At 48.8% G+C, this 21826-nt stretch overlaps 1 protein-coding gene across 2 annotated transcripts in view; it reads left to right on the forward strand.

Moving 5' to 3' along the window:
* Positions 1–16198, forward strand: part of SRGAP2 (SLIT-ROBO Rho GTPase activating protein 2) — a 400495-nt gene extending 384297 nt beyond the window's left edge. For both annotated transcript variants that reach the window (XM_069633174.1, XM_069633175.1), the window contains one exon: positions 11731–16198. In XM_069633174.1, coding sequence (XP_069489275.1) covers positions 11731–12108 — 378 coding nt within the window. In that variant the 3' untranslated portion in view covers positions 12109–16198. The remainder of the gene's footprint in view (positions 1–11730) is intronic.
* Positions 16199–21826: the final 5628 nt, after the last annotated feature.

The following is a 21826-nucleotide window of genomic DNA, read 5'->3' on the forward strand; positions in this document are numbered from 1 at the left end:
CCTCTGGCAGCCATCTTCAGATTTTTACCGCACGTTCATGTGTTGGGATCCTCGTGCTATTGCTCTCGAGCGTTAGTGCTATTTTTTTCACGTTTTTTTTCGGTCAAAAGAGCCTCAAGCTCCACCGACTCTCTATCCGATCAACGGGGACCCGTGGCGGATTCGTCTGCGCCCCTCAAGGGTGAAGATTCGTCGAGCTACGCTTTTGGAGGACTCCAGAAGTTTCTCAGGCCCGGTCATGGCCCAGGAGAAGGGAAGCTCGACGCCCGGAAAGCTGTTCAGGGTCTGGCCTGGATGCCAGCTGCAGAACGTCTTCAAGGAGGACGAACACTCTTTTTGTCTCTACTGCCTACATGAGGACAAGACGCACGTGGAGAAGGACTGTGCGTTTTGCGGCAACATGTCGGAGCGGACCATGAAGGACCGCCATCAACGTCTCACCAACTGGCTAGAAGGCAAGAGCCTGTCCGGCGAGAAGAAGAAGAAGAAATCCGAGCGGTCTTCTAAGACCTTTGAGGACGCCCTGGCGACGGGGGTCCAACATAAGGCCAAGCACCGCGAGTCCGCTGGCACCGGGAGCGCCGAACGGTCGGGCTCTACGAGCGCCAGGCAGGGCGCACCCTCCCCGGCACCATCAACCACGAGCCAACGCTCTGGGTCGGGTAAGAGGAAGGCCGAGCACCCGGCGAAGCTCCTGGAGAGGCCCCGGTCGAGCTCAAAGGCGGAGGGGGAGCGAGGCGGCGTCCCCCCCGCCCCCCTCAAGGATAAGGCGGTGAGCGCACCTAAGGTGGTGAAGGCCTTAATCCATCCGGCCAAGCCCTCTATCGAAACTGTCGCGGCGGCCCTGGCTCAGCCTGTGCAGGCTACACCAGTGGTGGCGACCTCGGGGCTCAGTCTCCCTGCCACCTCGGAGGGAGTCCTCTTTTGTGCCCATCGATAGGACCCCCGTGAAACCCCCCGAGGGGAAGAGAAAGGGGGGGCAGGGCGTCGTCGTAGACTCGGCTTCAACCTCGGAGGAGGAATTGGTCGAGGTCTTAAGCCTCGGCGTGGAAGAAGACCGGCCCGTCGGGATGGATCCCGACGCAGGTGACGACGACATCGTCGAGGGTACCGACGGGGCCCCTGATCGCCCGTCGGATTCCCCTCTGCCAGCACCGCAAGACAACTCGGCGGCCATTTTGTTGGCTATACAGTCCTTATGCTCAGAGATAAGGACGAGACTACCGTTGCCGACGGAGGAACCTCTCCCGTCGGGGGACCCAGAACCGGGACCTTCTGGTGTTCCCCCTACTAAGAAAAGAAGGATCCACCCTCCACCTCCTTCTCAGCCGTCGCGCCCCGTCCAGCCCTCCTCCCCGCCCACCCGAGGGGATGATACGGGGACTGACACGGCAGCGACGGGTACGGACGACGAGGTATACGACGAGGATTTACCGTCGTCGCCTCCCACCAGGGCTTCTCCGCCCGACGAGATTGGATCGTTCCACTCCATGATCACCAGGGCATCCGAGCTTTTCCAACTCTGCCCTGAGGAGAAGAAGGAAGGTTTCCTTTATCAGCGGCGCGAGGTCAAGAGGAAGACGGTCCTCTCAGTGCCTCTATTGGACGACATTTGGGATGAGGGCCTCACCCTCCTCAAGAACCCTTCCACGACGCCAGCTAGAAGAGACCGGTACGAGAAGAAGTACCGGGTCCCGGACACGGCCCCCCTGTGCCTCCGGGCGCAGCCTACCCCGGACTCCGTCGTCTCCGCGGCGGCCAGGAAGAAAGCGGGGGGAGGTGCGGCCTCCACATCGACTTCCCCACCGGACGGTGAGGGAAAGAAATTGGACGCTATGGGACGCAGAGTCATCTCGTCGGCAGCGACGACGATTAAAGCGGCCAACGCCTTGGCTATCGTGGCCCGCTACGACAGGGAGCTCTGGTACAAACTGGCTCCCCTGCTGGACTTCCTGCCGGACGACAAGAGGACAGAGGCCCTGGAGATCCTGCAGGAAGGTGAGGTGGCTTCGGACCACGCCATTACCGTTGCGACGGACATCGCCGACACTGGATTCCGCCAGTTGGGCAACGGCGTTTGCCTTAGGCGGCGTGGATGGCTCAAGGCTACGGACGTCCGTCAAGACGTTCAGACCAGAGTCCTGGACATGCCCTTCGATGGGAACAACCTGTTTGGGAAAACAGTGGACGATTCCCTTCAGGCCATTAAAGCGGACACTGAGACGGCCCGGGCCCTGGGAGTTCTGCAACGACGACGGACGCCCTTTCGGAGCAGCGGAGGCAAGGGCGCCTCCAAAGGTTCCGGCGGCGGTTTCTCCACCTACCGTCAAGCGGCCCGCTCGTCGTCTCAGGAGGCCTACAGAGGACGAGGCAAGTCTGGCGGACCCCGCCGTCGTCGCCAAGGAGGTCAAGGCGGCAAAGCCTCGTCGAAGCAGGATTGAACCGGCCGTGGGGTCGGGCTCCCACCGAAGCACCCCGGTGGGAGGCCGGCTGGCGAGCTTCGTCAGCGTGTGGGAGTCCATCTCCACCGACCGTTGGGTGCTGGACGCCTTGGCCGGGGGCCACGCGCTCGAGTTCCAGAGAAGGTGCCCGCGCGTCCCCCCCGTGGCCAGGAAAGAACTTCACGTCCCTCAACTTCTCCTGGAGGTAAAAGCGATGCTCAGGAAGGGCGCCATCGAACTCGTCCCAAAGAGGCTTCGGGGCTCCGGAGTTTACTCGAGATACTTCCTCGTGAAGAAGGAAGACGGGGGGATGGCGCCCCATCCTGGACCTGCGACGTCTGAACAAGTTCATCAAGGCGCAGAAGTTCCGGATGGTCACCCTCCAGCACGTCCTGGGTCAGCTGGAGGAAGGAGACTTCCTGTCGTCGTTGGATTTGGAGGATGCCTACTTCCATATCCCCATCCTAAAGGGGCACCGAAAATTCCTCAGGTTTGTGGTCCAAGGGCGTGTCATTACCAGTTCAAAGCCCTCCCCTTCGGACTACGGTCGGCACCCAGGGTATTCACCAAGTGCCTCGCGCTGGTGGCGGCGCAGCTGCGCCGCGAGGGGGTCCACGTCTACCCCTACCTGGACGACTGGCTCATCCGAGCCAAGACGAGGGAGCTCGCCGTGGTTCACACGGCAAGGACCGTCCAACTTCTCACGGACCTGGGATTCTGCGTGAACTACGCCAAATCCCACCTGGTACCCGCGCAAGACGCTCTGTTTCTGGGAGCGAGGCTCAACAGTGTCCCTTCTGGCCTCCCCGTCGGAGGAGAGGACCAGGACCATCCTGGGCAAGGTGCAGCGGATGTTGGTGGCCGACGCGGCCAAGGTGAGGTCCATCAAGTCCCTCCTCGGAATGTCGTCTTCCTGCATCTACCTCATTCCCATGTGCAGGCTCCGGATGCGCCCGTTGCAGGAGTTCCTGGACGCGCGCTGGATCCAAACGACGGGCAGCTTCGAGGAAAGGATCACACTCGACGAGAGTTTCCGACGAGCGATCCGGTGGTGGGGCACCCGCGCGCATCTGACGGCGGGCTTGGACTTCCAGATCCCAGCCCACCAGGAGACAGTGACCACGGATGCCTCCCTGGAAGGGTGGGGAGCGCACACCGAAAATCTGCACGCAAGAGGCCTTTGGCTCCCGACGGAGAAATCCCTACATATCAACGTCCTGGAGCTCCGTGCAGTGTTTTGGGCCCTCAGGTCCTTCCTTCCGTCCCTCAAGGGCAAGGTGGTGAGGATCTTCACCGACAACACCACCACCATGTTTTACATCAGGAAACAGGGCGGAACCAGGTCCCCAGCACCGTCCAAGGAGGCGCAGGACTTGTGGCATTGGGCCATCGCCCAAAGGATATTTCTGGTGCCGTTTCATCTGGCAGGGATAAAAAACACCATCGCCGACTCACTCAACAGGGAGCTGCGCTCGTGCCACGAGTGGGAGCTACGGCAGGATCTAGTGGATCGCCTCTTCCGACGGTGGGGCACACCCCAGATCGACCTGTTCGCGACGGCGACGAACTCCAAGTGCCGGAGGTTCGCCAGCAGGTTTCCCCAGGCGAGGAGCATGGGCGATGCTTTCTCGTTCCCCTGGGAGGGCCTGTTCCTCTACGCGTTCCCTCCTTTGCCACTGCTAATCCGGCTCGTCAACCAGCTCAAGAGGTCACGGTGCAGGATGATCTTCGTCGCACCTGCGTGGCCGAGGCAGATATGGTTCCCGGACCTTCTGGACTTGTCAGCGTCCCCGCCAATCAAGCTGCCGGTGGACGCGGATCTACTCTCCAGAGAAGGAGGCGCCATCCTCCACCACGACCCGAAATCGCTGAGCTTGCAGGCCTGGCTCCTGCAGCGCTAGAGTTTGGAGGATACGACATACCGGCCGACTGCAGAGAGGTTCTTGCAAAGGCCAGGGCGTCCTCGACTCTTAAATGCTACGGACACAAATGGAAGAGGTTCTCTGTCTGGTGCCACGCACAGAAGATTAACCCTCTATGGATTACGGCCCCCCAAGTACTGCCGTACCTGCTGACGCTGGCCAAAGCTGGACTGGCACACGCGTCCATCAAGATTCATCTTGCTGCGATCTCCCGATACACCAGAACCACGGGGCGGACGTCCTTGTGGTCTCATCGTCTGGTGAAAGAGTTCATGAAGGGACTGTTCAGATCGTTCCCGCCGGTGAAGGCTCCGGCCCCGGCGTGGGAGCTCAACGTGGTGCTGACCAAGCTCATGGGACCTCCGTTCGAGCCTCTGCACTCAGCTCCGTTGAAATTTCTGTCGTGGAAAACAGCGTTTCTTGTGGCCATCACCGCCGCACGACGAGTGGGAGAGATCCAGGCCCTTTCCTGCAAGGCCCCGTACTTGACTTTTCACGACACGAGGGTAGTGCTCAGGACGCACCCCTCCTTCATGCCCAAGGTACCGTCGGACTTCCATCTCAATGAACCCTTGGTGTTGCCTGTGTTCTTCCCGTCGCCTTCGTCGCCGGCTGAGAGGACTTTGCACTCGCTGGATGTGGCTAGAGCGCTGAAGTTCTATGTGGACCGCACGAAGTGTTTTCGGAAGACGTCACAACTCTTTGTGAACTTTGGACCTGTCAATCAGGGGAAGGCTCTCTCGAAGGCTTCCATTTCCAGATGGCTCTCCGGCTGTATCATGTACTGTCACCGGTTGGCAAACCGACCGCTGCCTGGCCGTCCGAGAGCCCCTTCCACCAGAGCGATCGCAGCTACCACGGCGTTCCTATCTGGTGTGCCCCTGCTGGACATATGCAGGGCTGCTACGTGGAGGTCGACGCACACCTTCACGAAATTCTACTGCGTCGACCGGGATTCCAGGGAGGAGTCCAGGGTCGGCCAAGCAGTGCTGCGCAACCTGTTCGCCTGAGGTGAGCCTGGTGAGAAGGTAAGATGCTTAATGTTGAGTTTGATGTAATGCTTAATGTTGAGCCTTTGCCACCTCCCGTGGTTGTGCATGTGTGTACTGCTATGTATTCTTTATTCATGATCATGTGAATCCATGCCAGACCCCATGCTGGAGAAGGAACAAGTTACTTACCTGTAACTGTTGTTCTCCAGCATGGGTCTGGCATGGATTCACATGCGAACCCTCCCGCCTACCCCTCTGCGGCTCTTCACTTGGTCATACTGCCACTTCACGTGCTTCCAAATCTGAAGATGGCTGCCAGAGGAGGGGCTTGGGTAGAGGGCAGTCATTGGCTGTGGTCAGTATGACGCAGAGATCAGTGATTGGTTATTACTACGAAAGACAGATCAGAAACGAAACTGATACTGGTTTTTTCTTTACCGAGGATTCCCAGCCTGACGACGGGGAATATTCATGAGCATGTGAATCCATGCCAGACCCATGCTGGAGAACAGCAGTTACAGGTAAGTAACTTGTTCCATATTGCTCATTTGAACAATATGCGCAATTACACACAAAATAAAAATAAAAGCAATCATGAAACTACTGCAAAAGCAGACGTTAGTTTCATGTAACAAGCCACAATCAACATATTTATGCAATGCCTTCCACAGACAGTGTTTTTAGACCAACGTTTCAAAAGACCTTTTGCAAACAGTATTTCTATCAATTACATCTGGCAAGAGATGTGTTCAAATTCCTGAATTGCAGACTGGCCTCAAATCCCGGCTTCTCCAGTTAACCACAGTGAGTGCTCCCTCAACCTTTATCACGCTCTGCCTTATCTGGCAACATTGGAAGTCTGTACAAGGTATACAGCTGCCTACTACTTCAAAAAATCCACACTCCCGATATTGCCACATGGGTAAATGTTAATATTGACAATTCATATACTGGGTGTCACAGTACTACCTTACGCATGTCAACATGTTTTTAATGTAACTTCTCACGATACCTTTCTGTGATATCACTGATGTCACTATTTATGCAAATTAAGGGGGCCCCAAACATCTTTTGCCACCTAGGGCCCCGCAAATCCTAGGGCTGGCCCTGTCTGTACTTAATTTTTTCAAAGGAAGTATGCTCCTCACCCCACTCTTTCTTGTTTCCCCCACGTGTGATCGGCAATAATAGTTGCGATGCACTTGGGCCCCTTAACACGGGTGGTGGGCTGTTACCATTCACAACAGCCCGCCAAGGAACGTGCAGTACCCCACTTCTTAAAGAAGAAACGCACCCCCACAGCGCTGCCAGTGCACCGTAGTACCCTGCAGCAGTACTGGCGCAAACCAACTGACTCTAGGTGATCTCTCCAAGTTGCTCCGTTCAATCCTCCTCAGTCCCCAGGTGCCTGGTGTACCTTTCTTAAGACCCCAGAGAGGCGGCCTTGTTTTGACTGCAGGTCTCCTGTATGTATGGAGGTCGCCTAGAGGTGATGCCGTGTGGAGATTTTTAAAGGGGGCGAGGTGCCAGGAAGATGGGGGGAGGGGAGGGTTGTTTGGTTAGACCAGGTGACAGACTTTCTGTTTTACAGCCAACCTTTTTGCTTGCGCCCCCCAACATAGTCTGCTGGCTGGCACTGATGTTCCTGGCTTTAATATTTAAAGATGTGTTGCAATATCTATGGGTCAAATAGTGTTTATAAGGTTCTGGGTTTGTGCAAGGGTTAGGTCTGCAGTTGGGGGTACCACCTCCACCGATTTGCCATCTTTGGTGAAATCCCTTCTCGCTGCCTCGGGTGCTCGCCTGAAATGTTGCCCCTTTTTTTTTTTTTTTATCCCTGCTTGAGTCAGGAAAGGGTCCTGGGACGACCAAAATGAATTGTCTGGCTTTACCACAATTCCTGCTCTTCTTAGAATGCTTTTATCTACCGATTCTTTTTCCACCTGAGAGCGTTGCAGTACCGTCCAATTGTACGAAAGAGCAGAGTATAGAAATGAAATGGCTGCTTTGTAAATGGACACAATTCTTAAATTTGCAGAAATACAACTGCGCAACCAATCACCCACAGACAGTGATGCCCGAGCACATCCTGATGTGTTCAAGTCTGACTATTTCTGAGGAGCCCACCTTGATGGCTTTTTTTTTCCGGCCAATTTCTTGACGAGCTTGGTGACAAAATGGAGGCTGGGAACGGTCAACCGAAAAGTAGGAAGGCCAAACGATTGGTAGGGAAATATGAAAGTGAAAAATGCAGGCTGTCAAAAAGGTTCTTTTGGCAGCTCCGGAGGGTCCACCTTCTGTCCTTTATCCTTGCAGAAGCGTGGAAGACCTCCAGCCAGGCTTCAGCGCCCCACTGGAAGATAGACCACTGAAAGACTAGCTCCCGCACCAGGCTGCCTCACCTACCGGTGCAAGTGGTTTGGTGAATGAGGTAGGACCGTTCCAAATGCAAAGGACTCAGTTGATCTGGCCATGGCTTGCGGTTCCGTTCACATGCTGAAGTGCCACCAGAGGGAAGCCAGCAGTCCTACCGGCATTGTGTATATGCCAACAGGTATGCAGTGATTATGTGGAATTGCAAAATAACTAATCCAATTACAACAAATCCAAAATGACTAATTCCAAAACAAAACCTTTGGGAAAAAACTAAAAATGGGGTTGGGAGTGGGATAGTGGTTTTGGGGGCGGGGTGGGGAAAAATGGGGGTGGAGGAGCTTTGGTGGAAGAACACCCTCCAGCCCCAACCCCCCCCCATCCCCCACACACAAAGCCCCTCGCTCCCCTCTGCGTTTACTCTAAAACAACAAAAAAGGAGTTCGTTATTTTGTAATTAGTTAGTTTGGTATTAGTTGTAATTGGATTAGATATTTTGTGATTCTACGTAATCACATGTAACCATGCCAACATGCCCTATACATGTCAGGAGATGTTAGTCCAGTCCGGTTTTAACTTTGCATTCTGGATTTGTAGTTGCGGACTTCCCTAATATAGACACAGGACTACATGTCCCATAATGCAAAGTTAAAACCGGGACTGGGCTGGGCGAAGTATACATACTTCTTGACATATCTTTCTGCTCGCCATATCTAAGTTTGCTCCCGTGATCGGGTGGGATGACGATAGACTAGCAAATAAACCCTCAGTAGCCCCCCCGTCCCCTTAAATCTAATGTTGGCATGTCTGCAATCCGTACAATACGCCCCCCCCCGGCATCCATTTGGGCCAGTGACACCCACTCCCATATTCCATGCAAATGCAGGTGGCTTGTGGCTGCCACATTCAGCGATTCCCACATTCCTGCAGTGGCGCCCCAATGCCGTAGCGGTAGGAAGATTATTATTCAACGGAGGTCCAACTTTCAGATTGACCTCGGCTAGAAAATGTCTACAAACAGGCCGCATTTTTTGTTCTACATTTTTTCAGCCTGCAGCCCAGTGAAGTTCCATGGTGCCCCTTCACGAAAAACCATCAAACTGCCCCACCCATTCACTTTTCCAGACCCTGACACCTGAAACGTATGACACACACCCAGAGGGCTAGTGAAACAACCCACCCAAAACATGCAGATCCCTCCCCCCCCCCCGTAACCATGCTACAAACCCAATACCTGCAGACAACAAACAATTCAGACACTGAACCGTGTTTCCCTTCCAGACACAACAAACCCAGTGCACATAAAGCGCACTTAAAAAGATCACTCGCACAGACGCCAGTTCCTCCTGGCTCCACACATGTCAACAGATGGGCACAACCTCTATCCTACCCTACCGCCACCCACCTTTCTTACAGAGCCACGTGAGCACCTGGAGACCATGCAAGTGGCAGTGGTGCTCGGTATAAACCTGCATAACATAGTCCGGGGTGAGGGTATAGTCCAAAACATCCAGAGAGCTGCATGTTGTAGACCATCAGATGAAGAATTGCACTATACGCTTGTAGGCAGTTTCCAGTATTTGAGAAGTGCTTCAATAACTCTGAGGTTGCATGGTGAGCTTGAGATGTGCCTGAGCGTACCCTTGAAGCGTGAAGCCATGCGAATGATCAAAACCTGACAGAACCCAGAGTGAGACGACTGGCTAGCGAATTGCAAGAAGTGAAGGAGCCCAGAGTGGACTCTGTGCACGGACACTGAAGTGGATTTACAGGGGCAGACTGAGTGTGTGCCATCCCCCAGAGTGTCACACTTGCATTGCCCCATACTGAGTAGTGGATAAAGTAGGGACGGGAGTAGTGTAGCATTCTGATAATTTATTATAGGAAAATGTAGTCGCTGCACAACCCAGGCTCCCTGTACAGAGTGCTGTAGGTGTTACATGAATGTTACTACATATGTTTTACATTCATGTTGCATCTGTACCATTTCATGCCACAGTAAGATTGTGGGCAGCAGGAGGGCCAACAATGTAAGCATCAGGGGTGCACTAAGGTCTGCACTGGGGGAACAGTCACCTCTTTGGCAGGGCTGTGGGAAGGATATGTTGGAGCGAAGGGGCTTGGCCACCGGCCAGGTTGCGTAACACAGTATCTCTTCATAGAACACAATCACGATAATTTGCATAAAAGCAAAGAGCATTATGGGAACATCATAATGACCACAATTTTAATTGTTAAACATGTCTTATAGTGATTCAGTAAGAAACCCTTTTAAGCGACTAATGGAAGTTGGACTATGGTGTTTTGCTTGGTCACAATATTCACTGTAATAAAGAGATGTCTGTAAATTATATCACATATATGCCAATTTGGACAACTGAAACAACCACCCGCACATCAGCCTCAATGGGGAGACCATCAAGTGAGAGCGCAGCAGCTGCTACCTTTGTGTGACCCTGGACTGCAAACTCAACTGGAGAAGCCATATAGAGAATACTCAGCAGAAGGCAACAGGAAAGATGGCTGTGCTGCACCAACTCCTGAAGACCAACTCCATGCCCCTCTGGACAAAGATCGATGTCTACAAGGCGATTATCAGACCTACACTGATGTAGGACTCCCCAGCATGGATCACCTACCATGAGCCACACTGGAAGAGTCTTCAGATAGTCCAGAACAGGGCCCTGCGGATAGCCTCTGGAGCTTCACTCTTCACAAGGATAGCTGACCTTCACAAAGAACTGGACATCGAGATGTTGCACGAACATCTAGCGATGCTGAGCAAGAACTTTTGCCAAGGACCGGATCAGAACACGAACCCTCTGATCAGAAGACTCACTGCCACCACTGCAAACTCTTTCGACCGCTATGCATCACGGCGAAGACCCTGTGAAACCAGCCCTACTGTGACAAGTCCACACAGACCATGAAGAAACCCAACCCACGACTGCACACTCGACCCGAGAAGATGGAGTAATGAGGCTCACACTTCGGTATCCGAAAATCACAGCTAATGAATAAAATCTGTCAGCAAGAAGAAGAGAGAAAGAGTGACAGCTGCAACAATGTATGTAGGACTTTGGCAGTTTCTGCATGCAGTCTCGAGTGCCGAGTTTTCTGATAGTTTGTTGAAGAACGGGTTACTTGTGGGTGCAATACATGCGATAATACAGCTTTGCAACAGATCTGGCTGGTAGTGTTCTGTGCTAGCCTTGGGCCTGGGCTAGGGCAGCGCTCTGTGGAAATACAGCTTTCAGAATGCTTTCAGAAGACTAGTCAGCATTCCGTGCCGAGACTCCTGAAAGTAGTCTGCTCGTTGAGGCACTAGGTCTGCAGCTCAGAGCAGCGCTCCGGCAGGGCTCTGGCAAGACCTGTTTTGCTGGAGCGCCACTCTTGTCTTGTTTCTGTGCTGACCCAAAGGTACCCAGGTCTACTACGCGGGGGTGGGAGAGGTTATTTTAGCACTCAGAAGAATGAGCGATCCAGCATGAAGCGCCATATAACACCTTATAACCTTTTTAATGCGGTCCCAAGGACTAGGTTGTGAGAAAACGTGTTTGGTGTGACGTGAGGCCAATTGTCTACCATATTTTCTTCTCAAAACTGATACTAAAGAAGAGTGTCCACATGAGTGGGGGCTTTCTTTTGGCGCAATGGAAGTCCCGCCAAAATCCCCTTTCCATGCTCCAGCAAGAAAAACATTTACAATTGAAAAGGGTCAGTTTTGTTTCGAGCCAGACTCTGTATTGGAAGCTGGTACAGGCACCAAGGAGGAGGCTTCGTCTTCTGTTGTGGTTTGACATTGGTCATCAGAGTAGTGCAACGGTTGGCCTGGTTCTAGGACCACAAGAGAACCAAACCCCTCAGGTGTGAATTGGGGAAACTAAGAGCATAATGTGCGTTCATTTAACGTATAACCTTGTCCAAACTCCAATATGCCTGTTTAATAGTGTCAAGGTCCAATGCTTCACCTGACTAATACCTCTTGCTGTTTCTTTGCAGGATATTGAAGCGACGATGAGCTCCGCCTTGAATGAGCTGAGGGAGCTGGAACGGCAGAGCAGCGCTAAGCACGCCCCGGACGTGGTCCTTGACACCCTGGAGACCATGAAAAACTCTACCGCCAATGCCCCCAGCTCGGAACCCTGCAGCCCCCTGCACTCCCAGCTGGTCAAAGACTCTGAGCCCCCTTTCCAGCGGAGTGCGAGTAGCGCCGGCGAGATTCCCTGCTCCTTCAGGCCGGGAAAAACTGGCAAGGTGCCTGCCCCGCTCCGGCCACCGGCCACCCGACCAAAGCCTCCAGTCTTCCCCAAAACCAGCTCCCCGAACTCTACCGGTAGCCCCTCCCAATCACCCACTGAGAAATCCTGTACAGTCTGAACATGGCAGACGCTGCTTTAGCGCGGACTCTACAAGTACAGATGGCCAAGAGTGGACCTCACTCCTATTTAATGCAATGTCTTTAGGTGTCTCTTGGGAGGGAGCACGTTCCATTGTGTTCCAGTCCCGGGTTTTCTTATGGCCTAACTTATTTCAGTCTCAAAGGGGATACCACAGCAGCACCCTGCACTGCAGAGAAACCTATTTCATCTACTGTGTTAAGGGGCACCATGGCGCTGGGCAGCAGGCTGCAAAAATGTAGAACAAAAAATGTGGTATGTTTGGAGCCATTTTGGAGTCGACGTCAATCTGAAAAGTTGGGCCTCCGTTGAATAATCTTCCTAGCGGTATAATATTGCTATGTCATTGGGGCGCCACTGCAGGAATCTGGGATCGCTGAATGTGTCAGCCACAAGCCACCTGCATTTGCTTGGAATCTGGGAGCCCCGGGTGTCACCGGCCCAAATGGATGCTGGGGGGCGCATTGTACGGATTGCAGACATGCCAACTTTGGATTTAAGGGGACGGGGGGCTACTAAGGTTTAATTTGCTAGCAGGTCTATCTCCATCCCACCCGCCTGCCCTCCCTATTGAATCAACGACTCTGCCATAATGCCATTTTGTTTGTACCACTTTTCAGCTGTTCTTCAGACTGGGCAGCTTGAATTCACTGGACACCTTTTGTTGGTCTAACGGGAACTAAACTAAGCATTACTGTTTGTGAAAAGTCTGTCTAAAGTATACTGCCATTGAAGTCGGTAGGTTAATAAAGGGACGCCTCTCCCCTTTTGTAAACTTGAGGATAGGTCTCAAATACATAGATAGATGCCAGAACATGTGCTAGTTAATTGGGAGTAAGAAAAGGCCCAAACTTATGTGGTGGGTGGATCACTGCCCTAGATCGATATCTGCTTTTACATAATACAGCCGTTTGATCGAAATATTTGGCGGATCGCTCTATGTACAGGATTTGGGGGTGGGTGGGTTCTGGTTGGAGAATTGGAGCGTTCGCCATGTGCAATGGATATTTTCCTACAGGGCAACTGGGTCAGGAGTTAAGTTACTGGAAATTGAAATTCTATCAGTGTTAAAAGGATGTTGGTGCCCACCTCCTTGGGTTGCGGAAACTCGAAGTCTTCCAGATGGTGAATGTGGTGTGAGCGTGTTATTGAGTATTGTTCCTGGAGGGAAGGTGTTGTGTTGAAAGGCCAGGTTCTTCCCAGAACAGCACAGTCCCCTCCCACTGGAAGCAACTCTAAAGGCTGTCTTCCCACCGGTGATCTGCCCACAACTTGGAAAACACTGTTGGGGCCATCTTCCCTCGCCAATGTGCCCCCCCCTCCTATAAGGACTGTTGGGGTTGTTGGTGTTACTGTCTGCCCATGGGTTCGCTTGTCCCAAGAAGGCTCAGTTAGGGGTGTCTTCAGCCAGATTGTGGTGGTGGCTTTCAGGAAGGGTTCTCTTCTTGGCGCTGAAGTGGCGCTCCAGCACATTAGAGCCACTTCGTGCGGTTGTGTGCCCTTGTGCTACGGATGACGGTCCCAGCTTTCTACCTCCACTACCTGATCCTAAACGTGGACCTAGTCGGAATCTGGAAATCGCTGCTATTGCACAGGCATGTACTGGGAACTGAAGTATATATACACACTGCACTGTCTTCTGGAAAGCGGTTCCAGGACAAATATCTTCATTGTGCTAAACCACTTTAATATATTCGGGAATATTCCAGATGGGAGCCCGTTTGCATAATGTCTTTGGGAGGATGGGAAGGGGCTTGGGGGCGGGGGGGTACTGATTGCAGTTCATGTAGTATGTGTTTTTATTCCCAAGTACTAGCGCAAGGGTGGAGGGGGGTTCTCCCAAATGCCTTCCCATTTTGAAAATCTGAAGAAACACTATTTCCGAAACCATCACTGTTTAGCACTTGGATTATAATTTTTTGTAAATTTCTTTTTTCACAATGGGCACTTTTCTCTTTGCCGTTGGGCTCTGACCTCTTCCACCAATTAGAATTCACTGAAACAATTTGTGGTGCTGAAGCTCTGCAAAGTATTTGGGTTTTAATATGGGGCAAGCAGCTCGGATGCAACAGAGCTAGGTGGCGGAGCGGAGAACAGCTACTCCAGCTGTGATGCTGCTGTGCTGTTTGTTCACAGAAGCCACACTTAATGCTATGGCCAATTTATTTGATTACTGCAGTGCCAGCACCTATAATAAAACAGTGAGGCGCAGTGGTGATTGGAAATTTGGGAGAAGGGAACAGGGATGCGTCAATTACTGTGATCACCCTGCACTACAAACTCAAGTGTTCACTGGTCTTGGGGAGGTGGGAGGAAGAGGGGAATTCTTAATCTGAAAAAGAAATCCATTGGAAGAAAAATAGTTTCTGCCCAGGTTGCAACCAAGCTGTGTTTACCTTGTCCCCTCCATTCGGCATCTCCTGCCAGTTTTTGTTCAGCAGCACTTTCTTTTTTTGTTTTTCTCCCCCCACTGCACCAACTAAGAGATGCTCCTCTTAGTAAGAGCCTTCATTACTGGACAGTGCCCATTGCTGTGGAACAGGAACTTCCGGGTCAGAGGGCGTGCTTCCTGTTGTGACTGGTTCGTGCACATGTGCACTGCATAAAACTGCCACTTGTCATAAGATGAAAATGTCAGTGAAATGTAAAGGTTTGGCTGCTTAAGTGCAAAACTTCTAAAGGGTATTTTAACCACTAACTCCACCTCGAACCCAGAGGTTTTGCCTGCATAATATCAAGCTGCAAGTGTGGCCGAAGCGTGTACAAGGATCTACCTCACTTGTTGGGGCAGACACAAAAAGCAGACTGTGAAAACGTGAGGAAAAATGGAGCTGAAAGCAGACTGGGGGTACCCTACAGAAATATTGTGCATCTATAAGAAAGTAAAACATGATTTGCTTTCTAGTTTGATTACAGCTGCTCGAGTGAAATGTGACCTGGTTTGTGCTTCATGAGCTCCTGAGCAGATGCAGGAAGTGAAGCGGGGGCTTCTGGGAAAGGAAAGAGCCAGTGTTGGCAGTGCTGCTTTAAAGGGAAGTTGAACTGCCAGAAGGAGGTGCCTTGCCCGGTGGAAATCTGGATTTTTTGCTAAAGGCTAATGGTGCGGGAGTAGTCCGTCACATCTTGGGCAGAGCAGGACATGTGAATGACGGACTGCCAGAACACCTCTATTTATGATTACGTTCTATACATTGTGCTTTGTTCACTTTATTCCCACGCAAGAGTGATTTAAAAATTCCCATGAAAATTGTCTGTAATCTCCTCTTGGCAAACATTTTGAGGAGGTGGGTCAGGCGTGAAATGTTGTCTCATAGATTAGACCCGGCCCATCAGTCTATCTTTGCTTGGTTGGGTGGGCTGCCCTCTAACCCCTTTCATTTCCAGCTTCACAAGTCCAGCCACTTAAGCACGAATGCATCTAATCTGTGATCACATAATACAAATCTTTGGGGGTATTTTATCTCAACTGGAATGTACAAATAACTTCTGATTTGCAATGAAGCAAAATGCCTTTATGGCAGCAATATGGTGAGTTGGAAAGCTGGGGATTTAAAATCTAGTGTTTCCCAAGGACAGTAAGAGGAAATCCTGTTCATCGATATTTTATGGCAGTTGTGGTAGGAAGGGCAATCTATCCCGTTTTTTGTATTTTCTTTTTAAAGTTTACAAAACAAGGGCAAATGTGTATCCTGCTAAAAACAATATCCGTCTCCTTGTGTTCCATTGAAAAAATACAAGGTTCTCGCCATCGTTCGGAGAGGAGAGGTGAATACTGTGTTTTGGGCAGCCGGGATCAAAGGACTTGTATTCAAAGCGTTGTTTGTATGTTTATTTCACATGTCAAGAGTGACCTCTTCCAGGGGACAGGAATTTAAAACTCCCAAATGTTAGACTTGTCTGTAATGTAATGTATTTGTAAAAATGAATAGTATATTCTTAAAAAGTATGGAAGCAATCTGTTTAGAACTGGAGTCATGTATGTGTACTTGGGGAATCTGCTCCTTTATCTGACGAATGTTGGACCAGATGAACCCAAGGCACGAAACTCAAAATAAAAATGTTTTAGGCTGCTCTGTCTGTGCTAATTTACTGCACTTCAGATCCAAAGTGCGGACATGTGAACCTTGTTTCGTGGGTATGGGGATATCCTTGCAGTCTTAACCTTCATAATGCATGACGATACCAAGGGAGCCTTTGGACACTTGAAATTCCATCAACCAGAGAGAAAAAAATAATCCCTCTTCCTCCTACTCTTTTAAATGTTTTTTTTATCTTTATCAATTTCATACAAGTACATGTAAGATTATATATCAGTTATTTACATCAAAAATCTAAATATCTCATCATATACATTTATCAAACATTAATCATACCCCAAGAAAGAATATTCCTAAACTAAGCAAATATTCAAATATTGGGATCATAAAACGTATTCTAATAACTTTAAATCCCATACAAAAGATTTATCCAAATTTCCTAACATTTAGACAAGAAGACAAACACAAAAAACAAACATCTAAACGCACTCGTAGAGACACTTTGTGGCAACAAACATAATATGATCCTCCCTGCCGGTTCCTTCTCTATTGGCTTAGACCACATACAAGACACCCTGGTTAAGACAGTCTAATTTTCTATACCTATCTCTTTCCTTCCCCCCAAATTGGAACAATCCTTGAAGCTCCCGGAAGGACCTCAAATGTCCATCTTTCATTAAGTCCCCTAATGACAAGATCCCCTTAGAAATCCAACTTCACCAATACAAAATCTTGTTCCCCATTTGTAACGCAGGGTTATGCCAAATGGATTATTTGTGATTCAGAAACACATTCCCATTAAAATTAAATAGCCACCATAAGATCAAGTTTTTAGCCACCTTAACAGTTGTCAATTTAGCAGAACCCCTAGGTAGATTCCCCCATACAAAAGCTATTTTCCAATCGAAATTGTGACAAGGCATCCCTCTCAGTTGCCAACTAGATTGGTTCTTGCTCTGTCTCTGCCAACACATATAGAGCAGTTTTCTTCGAGATAAATCCCCTGTGACGCTTTTCCAAATTTAGATAACCAAAACCCCCTTCTTTAGTATCTTGTTGCAGAATAAACTTTGGAATCTTAGGAGCCTTTTTCTCACCCCACAGAAAATCCTGGAAAACCCGATCAATTTCCTTAAGTAGTTTCTCTGAGAAGCCAAGGGGCATGGATTGCATAATATACAAAACCTTTGGCAGAAGCGACATTTTAATTGTATTAATCCTTGCCCATATCCCTAATTCTAACCTTGACTATTTCCTAATATCTCTCCTAAGGGTTTATAACAATTTAGTCACATTTAAATTGAACCATCTTTTGTAGATCACTAAAGTTCCATTCTGCAAAGTCTCCTCTTTTAACAGCTGTCGAATGTGGGAACACCATTGATTTTATAACCTGAAAACGTGCCTACTTTTTCAAATACTTCTTTAAGAATAATGTTACCCCCCTGTTACGCTCACCTGGCTCCCACAGGGGCGTCGATTTGAACTGGACAGCTGCGGTCTCCACCAATGTGACGCGTAGTGCCGAGATGACGGACTGGACTGGCCCACCTAGCTTCGTTTGCTTGGCCCGTAGGAATATTCTTCTGCAAATGGAGAAAGGGAATTAACCACACGTGAAGTTGAGCGTTAACCTCCACCCACTCCCACTGTTCTCCCCACTGATCACCTTTGATGCCCCCTCTTATAGTCTCACCTGATGGTTTGGAAAGATGAGCGCTCCATCCTGCATTGAGCGCAGGGGCGCATAGATAACCAGTTGCTTCACTGGCTCGAAGGAATTGGGGAGTTCCAGAACAATATTGACTCTGAGATTCCCGGCAAGACGCCGTAAGTATGTAGTTCGTAAGAGTTCAAATGTCTGACTTTCACTCTTGTCCGATTCCTTGCAGGTTGCAGCTTGACCCTAGCGAAGAGTTCCTCGTGGCAACCAGTAATATTCAGGTAAGGATTTGTATTATCCAACACAGTTCGATAAAATAATGTCAATATGTAACCTGTTGCTGTCTCCCTTATTCAGGCGCTGAGAGAAAGTATGAAGTCTTGGGGAATAATGCCTCCGGCGGTAAAATCCGTTAAGTCTATTGTGGTGAGGAGGTTTCCCCTTGTTTGTCCCTTTGTTTCACCTTGCTGTCCTTTGTTTCCCCTTAGGTGCCGGAGTGCGGCGGCAGCATGCAGAAGGATGCGGTGGAATGTGAAGATGCAGCGAAGGCCGGTGAGTTCAGTGCGGCGCTGCTGCTGCAGGCGAGGCGACGTGCATAAAATAACTTCTTTCTTACAGCTCGAAGGCGCGATGGATCGGGAATTCAGGTAAGGATCAAAGGTATTGCTCTTGTTCTAAGCTTTTCTCCTTCTTTCTCCCTTTTTCTAGGAGCTCCGGACTCGAGGCGGCGTGGCAGAAGACTGGATGCAGACTTGCAGGCACGGTGACCGTTACGCTGCTGGATGCAGAATAACGCAAAGCGTGTGTTGCTCTTCGGGCGTGGTTTAAATGGCCTCCAAAGTAGCCCCAGGTATATTCCTCCCCAGCCCCACCCAATTAAAAAATAGTCCCTAGGTAAAGTAGTCCCTTCCAAGCCTCCTTTGGCTTGGAGCTCTTGCAGCATGGTCTGCATCAGGTGAGTTTGCAGCATGATCTGCATCAGGTAAGTTTTAATCTGAGCCTGGCGCCTATGGCGCCAGGACTGACTCTCCATATTAACCTAAACAGCCCCTAGCAGGGGTTGTTGGGCTTGCTTAGTATAACTTGATGCCTGCTTCCGGGGTTGCTGGACTTGGTCTGGGTCCCCGGGGGTAGGCATCATGACACCCCCTCAGGATCTGAGAGCACCACCACCATATCATCAGCGTAAGAAAGCACTTTCACTGCCTTTGTCGCAAAGCTCAGCCCACATATCCTCTGTTCACTTCGTATCAGGGCAACTGAAGTTTCTAAGGCAATGTTGAATAAAAATGGTGACAGTGGAAAGCCCTGTCTCGTTCCCCTAGTAAGACTAAAAGCATCTCACAGTTCACCATTGACACAGACCCGCGCTTTAGCAGAGCTCTAAAGACCATGAACCATCTCTCTAAATCTATGACCAAACCCCATTTTCCCCATTGTAAAGTCCAGAAAATCCCAGTTCACTCTGTCAAATGCCTTTTCAGCATCCATAAAGACTGAGGCAGCATTGACCAAATCATTACTGTGCAGACTTATTATATCCACTAATGTCCTTATATTATCATAACCGAATCTACCTTTCATGAATCCCACCTGAGATTTATGAATTATTGTACCTATACAGTCACTCAGTCGATTTGCCATTACTTTGGTAAAAAGATTAATATCTACATTCAAAAGAGAAATTGGTCTATAATTTACATTTTTTTACCATCCCTCCCTTCTTTTGGTATCACTGTAATCATGGCCTCAGTCATCGACGGACACAAACTTTCCCCTTGCAAAAAAGAATTAAACAGTCTACATAATATTGGAGCCAAAAGTGTATCAGATTTCCTATGAAACTCCACCGGAAATCCGTCCAAACCCGGTGACTTCCCCAAATGAAGATGCCCAATTGCCAATAAAACCTGCTCAATCTCAATATCCGCCTCTAACATTCAATCATCGCGTAACGATAATTTTTTCATATTGATATGCTCAAATAGATTCTCCAAATCCTGCTTTGGTATTGATTCTTTTCCAGTATAAAGAGTTTTATAATCATTTCTAAATCCTGCACAGATCTCAGTATTCTTCTACACTAATCAATCATTTTCATCTTTAATACCCTGAATAAAGGGTCTACCATGCATATCCTTCAACCTATTAGCCAATAAATGTCCACTCTTATCACCAACCTCCCAATATTATTGTTGTGAGAAAATTAAACCCTGTTCTGCCATCGAGTTGGTCATATTTGCTATTTTTCCCAAACCAGATTCATTTCAGACCTATCCTTAGTTCTCCCCAATACAGCATATTTTTTGCTGTAAAGCTGCCAATTCTGCCTCTAATAAATTCAGATCATTCATGGCTTTCTTCCGAAGTCGGGAGCTCCAATCAATCATGACCTCTAACTGTGGCCTTAAAACTGTCCCATATAATCTGCTGACTAGCAGAACCTTCTTTAATCTAAAAAATTGGGTCAGATGTGACAATAGATCATCTATGACATCTTTCTCTCCTAATATCCTGTCTTTAATCTCCATTTCCTAAAGGATGGAGTTTTTATATCCAACTGTAAACAAAGATCAACTGGCGCGTGATCAGAAATTTCCCTCTCCCTAATATTGACAGTAAGAGTCTTGTCCATTAACGTCTCAGTGATCAATATATAATCCAACCTAAAGAAGGAATCCTGTACCTGTGAAGAGAATGTCAATTCTCTTCCTGAAGGATGTAACTCCCTCCATATATCAACCAATCCACATTTTTCAAGAAAAAAATCAAATTCTTTACAAGTGTTCACATTAGTATACCTACACAAACTGATTCTATTTAACTTGTAATCACGAACACTGTTAAAATCTCCTCCCAAGATAACTGTCTCACCATGCATTTCATTCAAAATGTTTGAAATATCATCAAAGAAGCTCTTACCAGATGTGCATGGCCCATATATGCATCCTGAGGTCATCATTTTCTCCTTAAATATCACATCAGCAAAAATCATACGACCGTCTCCATCCATCACCACCTTTATGATCTTATATTGTAATCCTTTCCTAAAGAGAATACTTACTCCCCTAGAATTGGCAGAATAGCAATTTGATAAATCTTTATTATACCTAGAGTTTGTCAACCATTGCCTAGTTTCATCCACCAAATGCGTTTCTTGTAAAAAAAAAAAGTACCTAAGCTTTGACCCTCCATAATCTCGCCATCACTTTTCTCCTTTTCCTAGAACAGTTCAAACCCTTAACATTCCACGTTACCACCCTCAAGTAATTCACTCCCATCTCAATTTATTTCAAGTATTCATTAACACACATTTCAACCAACTGATAGTCATAATACCATCCCATTCTTCACCTACAATCATTATAACATCTATCTCAAGAATATAGGCTATCGGTGTACAAAAAATAAAACACTAAAACCCATAAATAATGACCAAATAATTCTATGGAAATCATCAATATAGATGCACCGCACAGGAACAGACGCACAAACCACACATTCACAAGACATAACATATAAACACAAAACAAATAACAACGAGATAAAATCCTGAAGAGAACCCTCGGGTGTTAATGAACTTATGTACTATAAATACACTCACTATCATAATCCCCCCAATGTCCAGGTCATGAATTTAATGCCAACTATCATAAAAAAGTAATATGACTTCCAGTCAACTCTATGCAATCTACTACGATCTCAAAAACACTGAATAACACCTACATATATACTACGCCTATACCTAATAACCCTTATCCCTCATCTCTTACCACATTAACATATCAATAAGCATTATCTTACCTAGCAGCCAGTCATTCACCTAAAAACCTGTCTGTAAACTTACTAGAGCCCACAGAATATCCCAAGTATCTATTGGAATATCCCAAGCATCTATTGCACAGCACCTCATTACCCCCAAGAAAATAGTCCATATTCACAAATTGAAGATCTCATATCATGCCGTACCAATCTAACTAAGCCACCCATCTAAATAC

The sequence above is a fragment of the Ambystoma mexicanum genome, chromosome 13 (assembly GCF_040938575.1).
Source record: "Ambystoma mexicanum isolate Mex_15411 chromosome 13, UKY_AmexF1_1, whole genome shotgun sequence".
Classification (NCBI taxonomy): Eukaryota; Metazoa; Chordata; class Amphibia; order Caudata; family Ambystomatidae; genus Ambystoma; species Ambystoma mexicanum.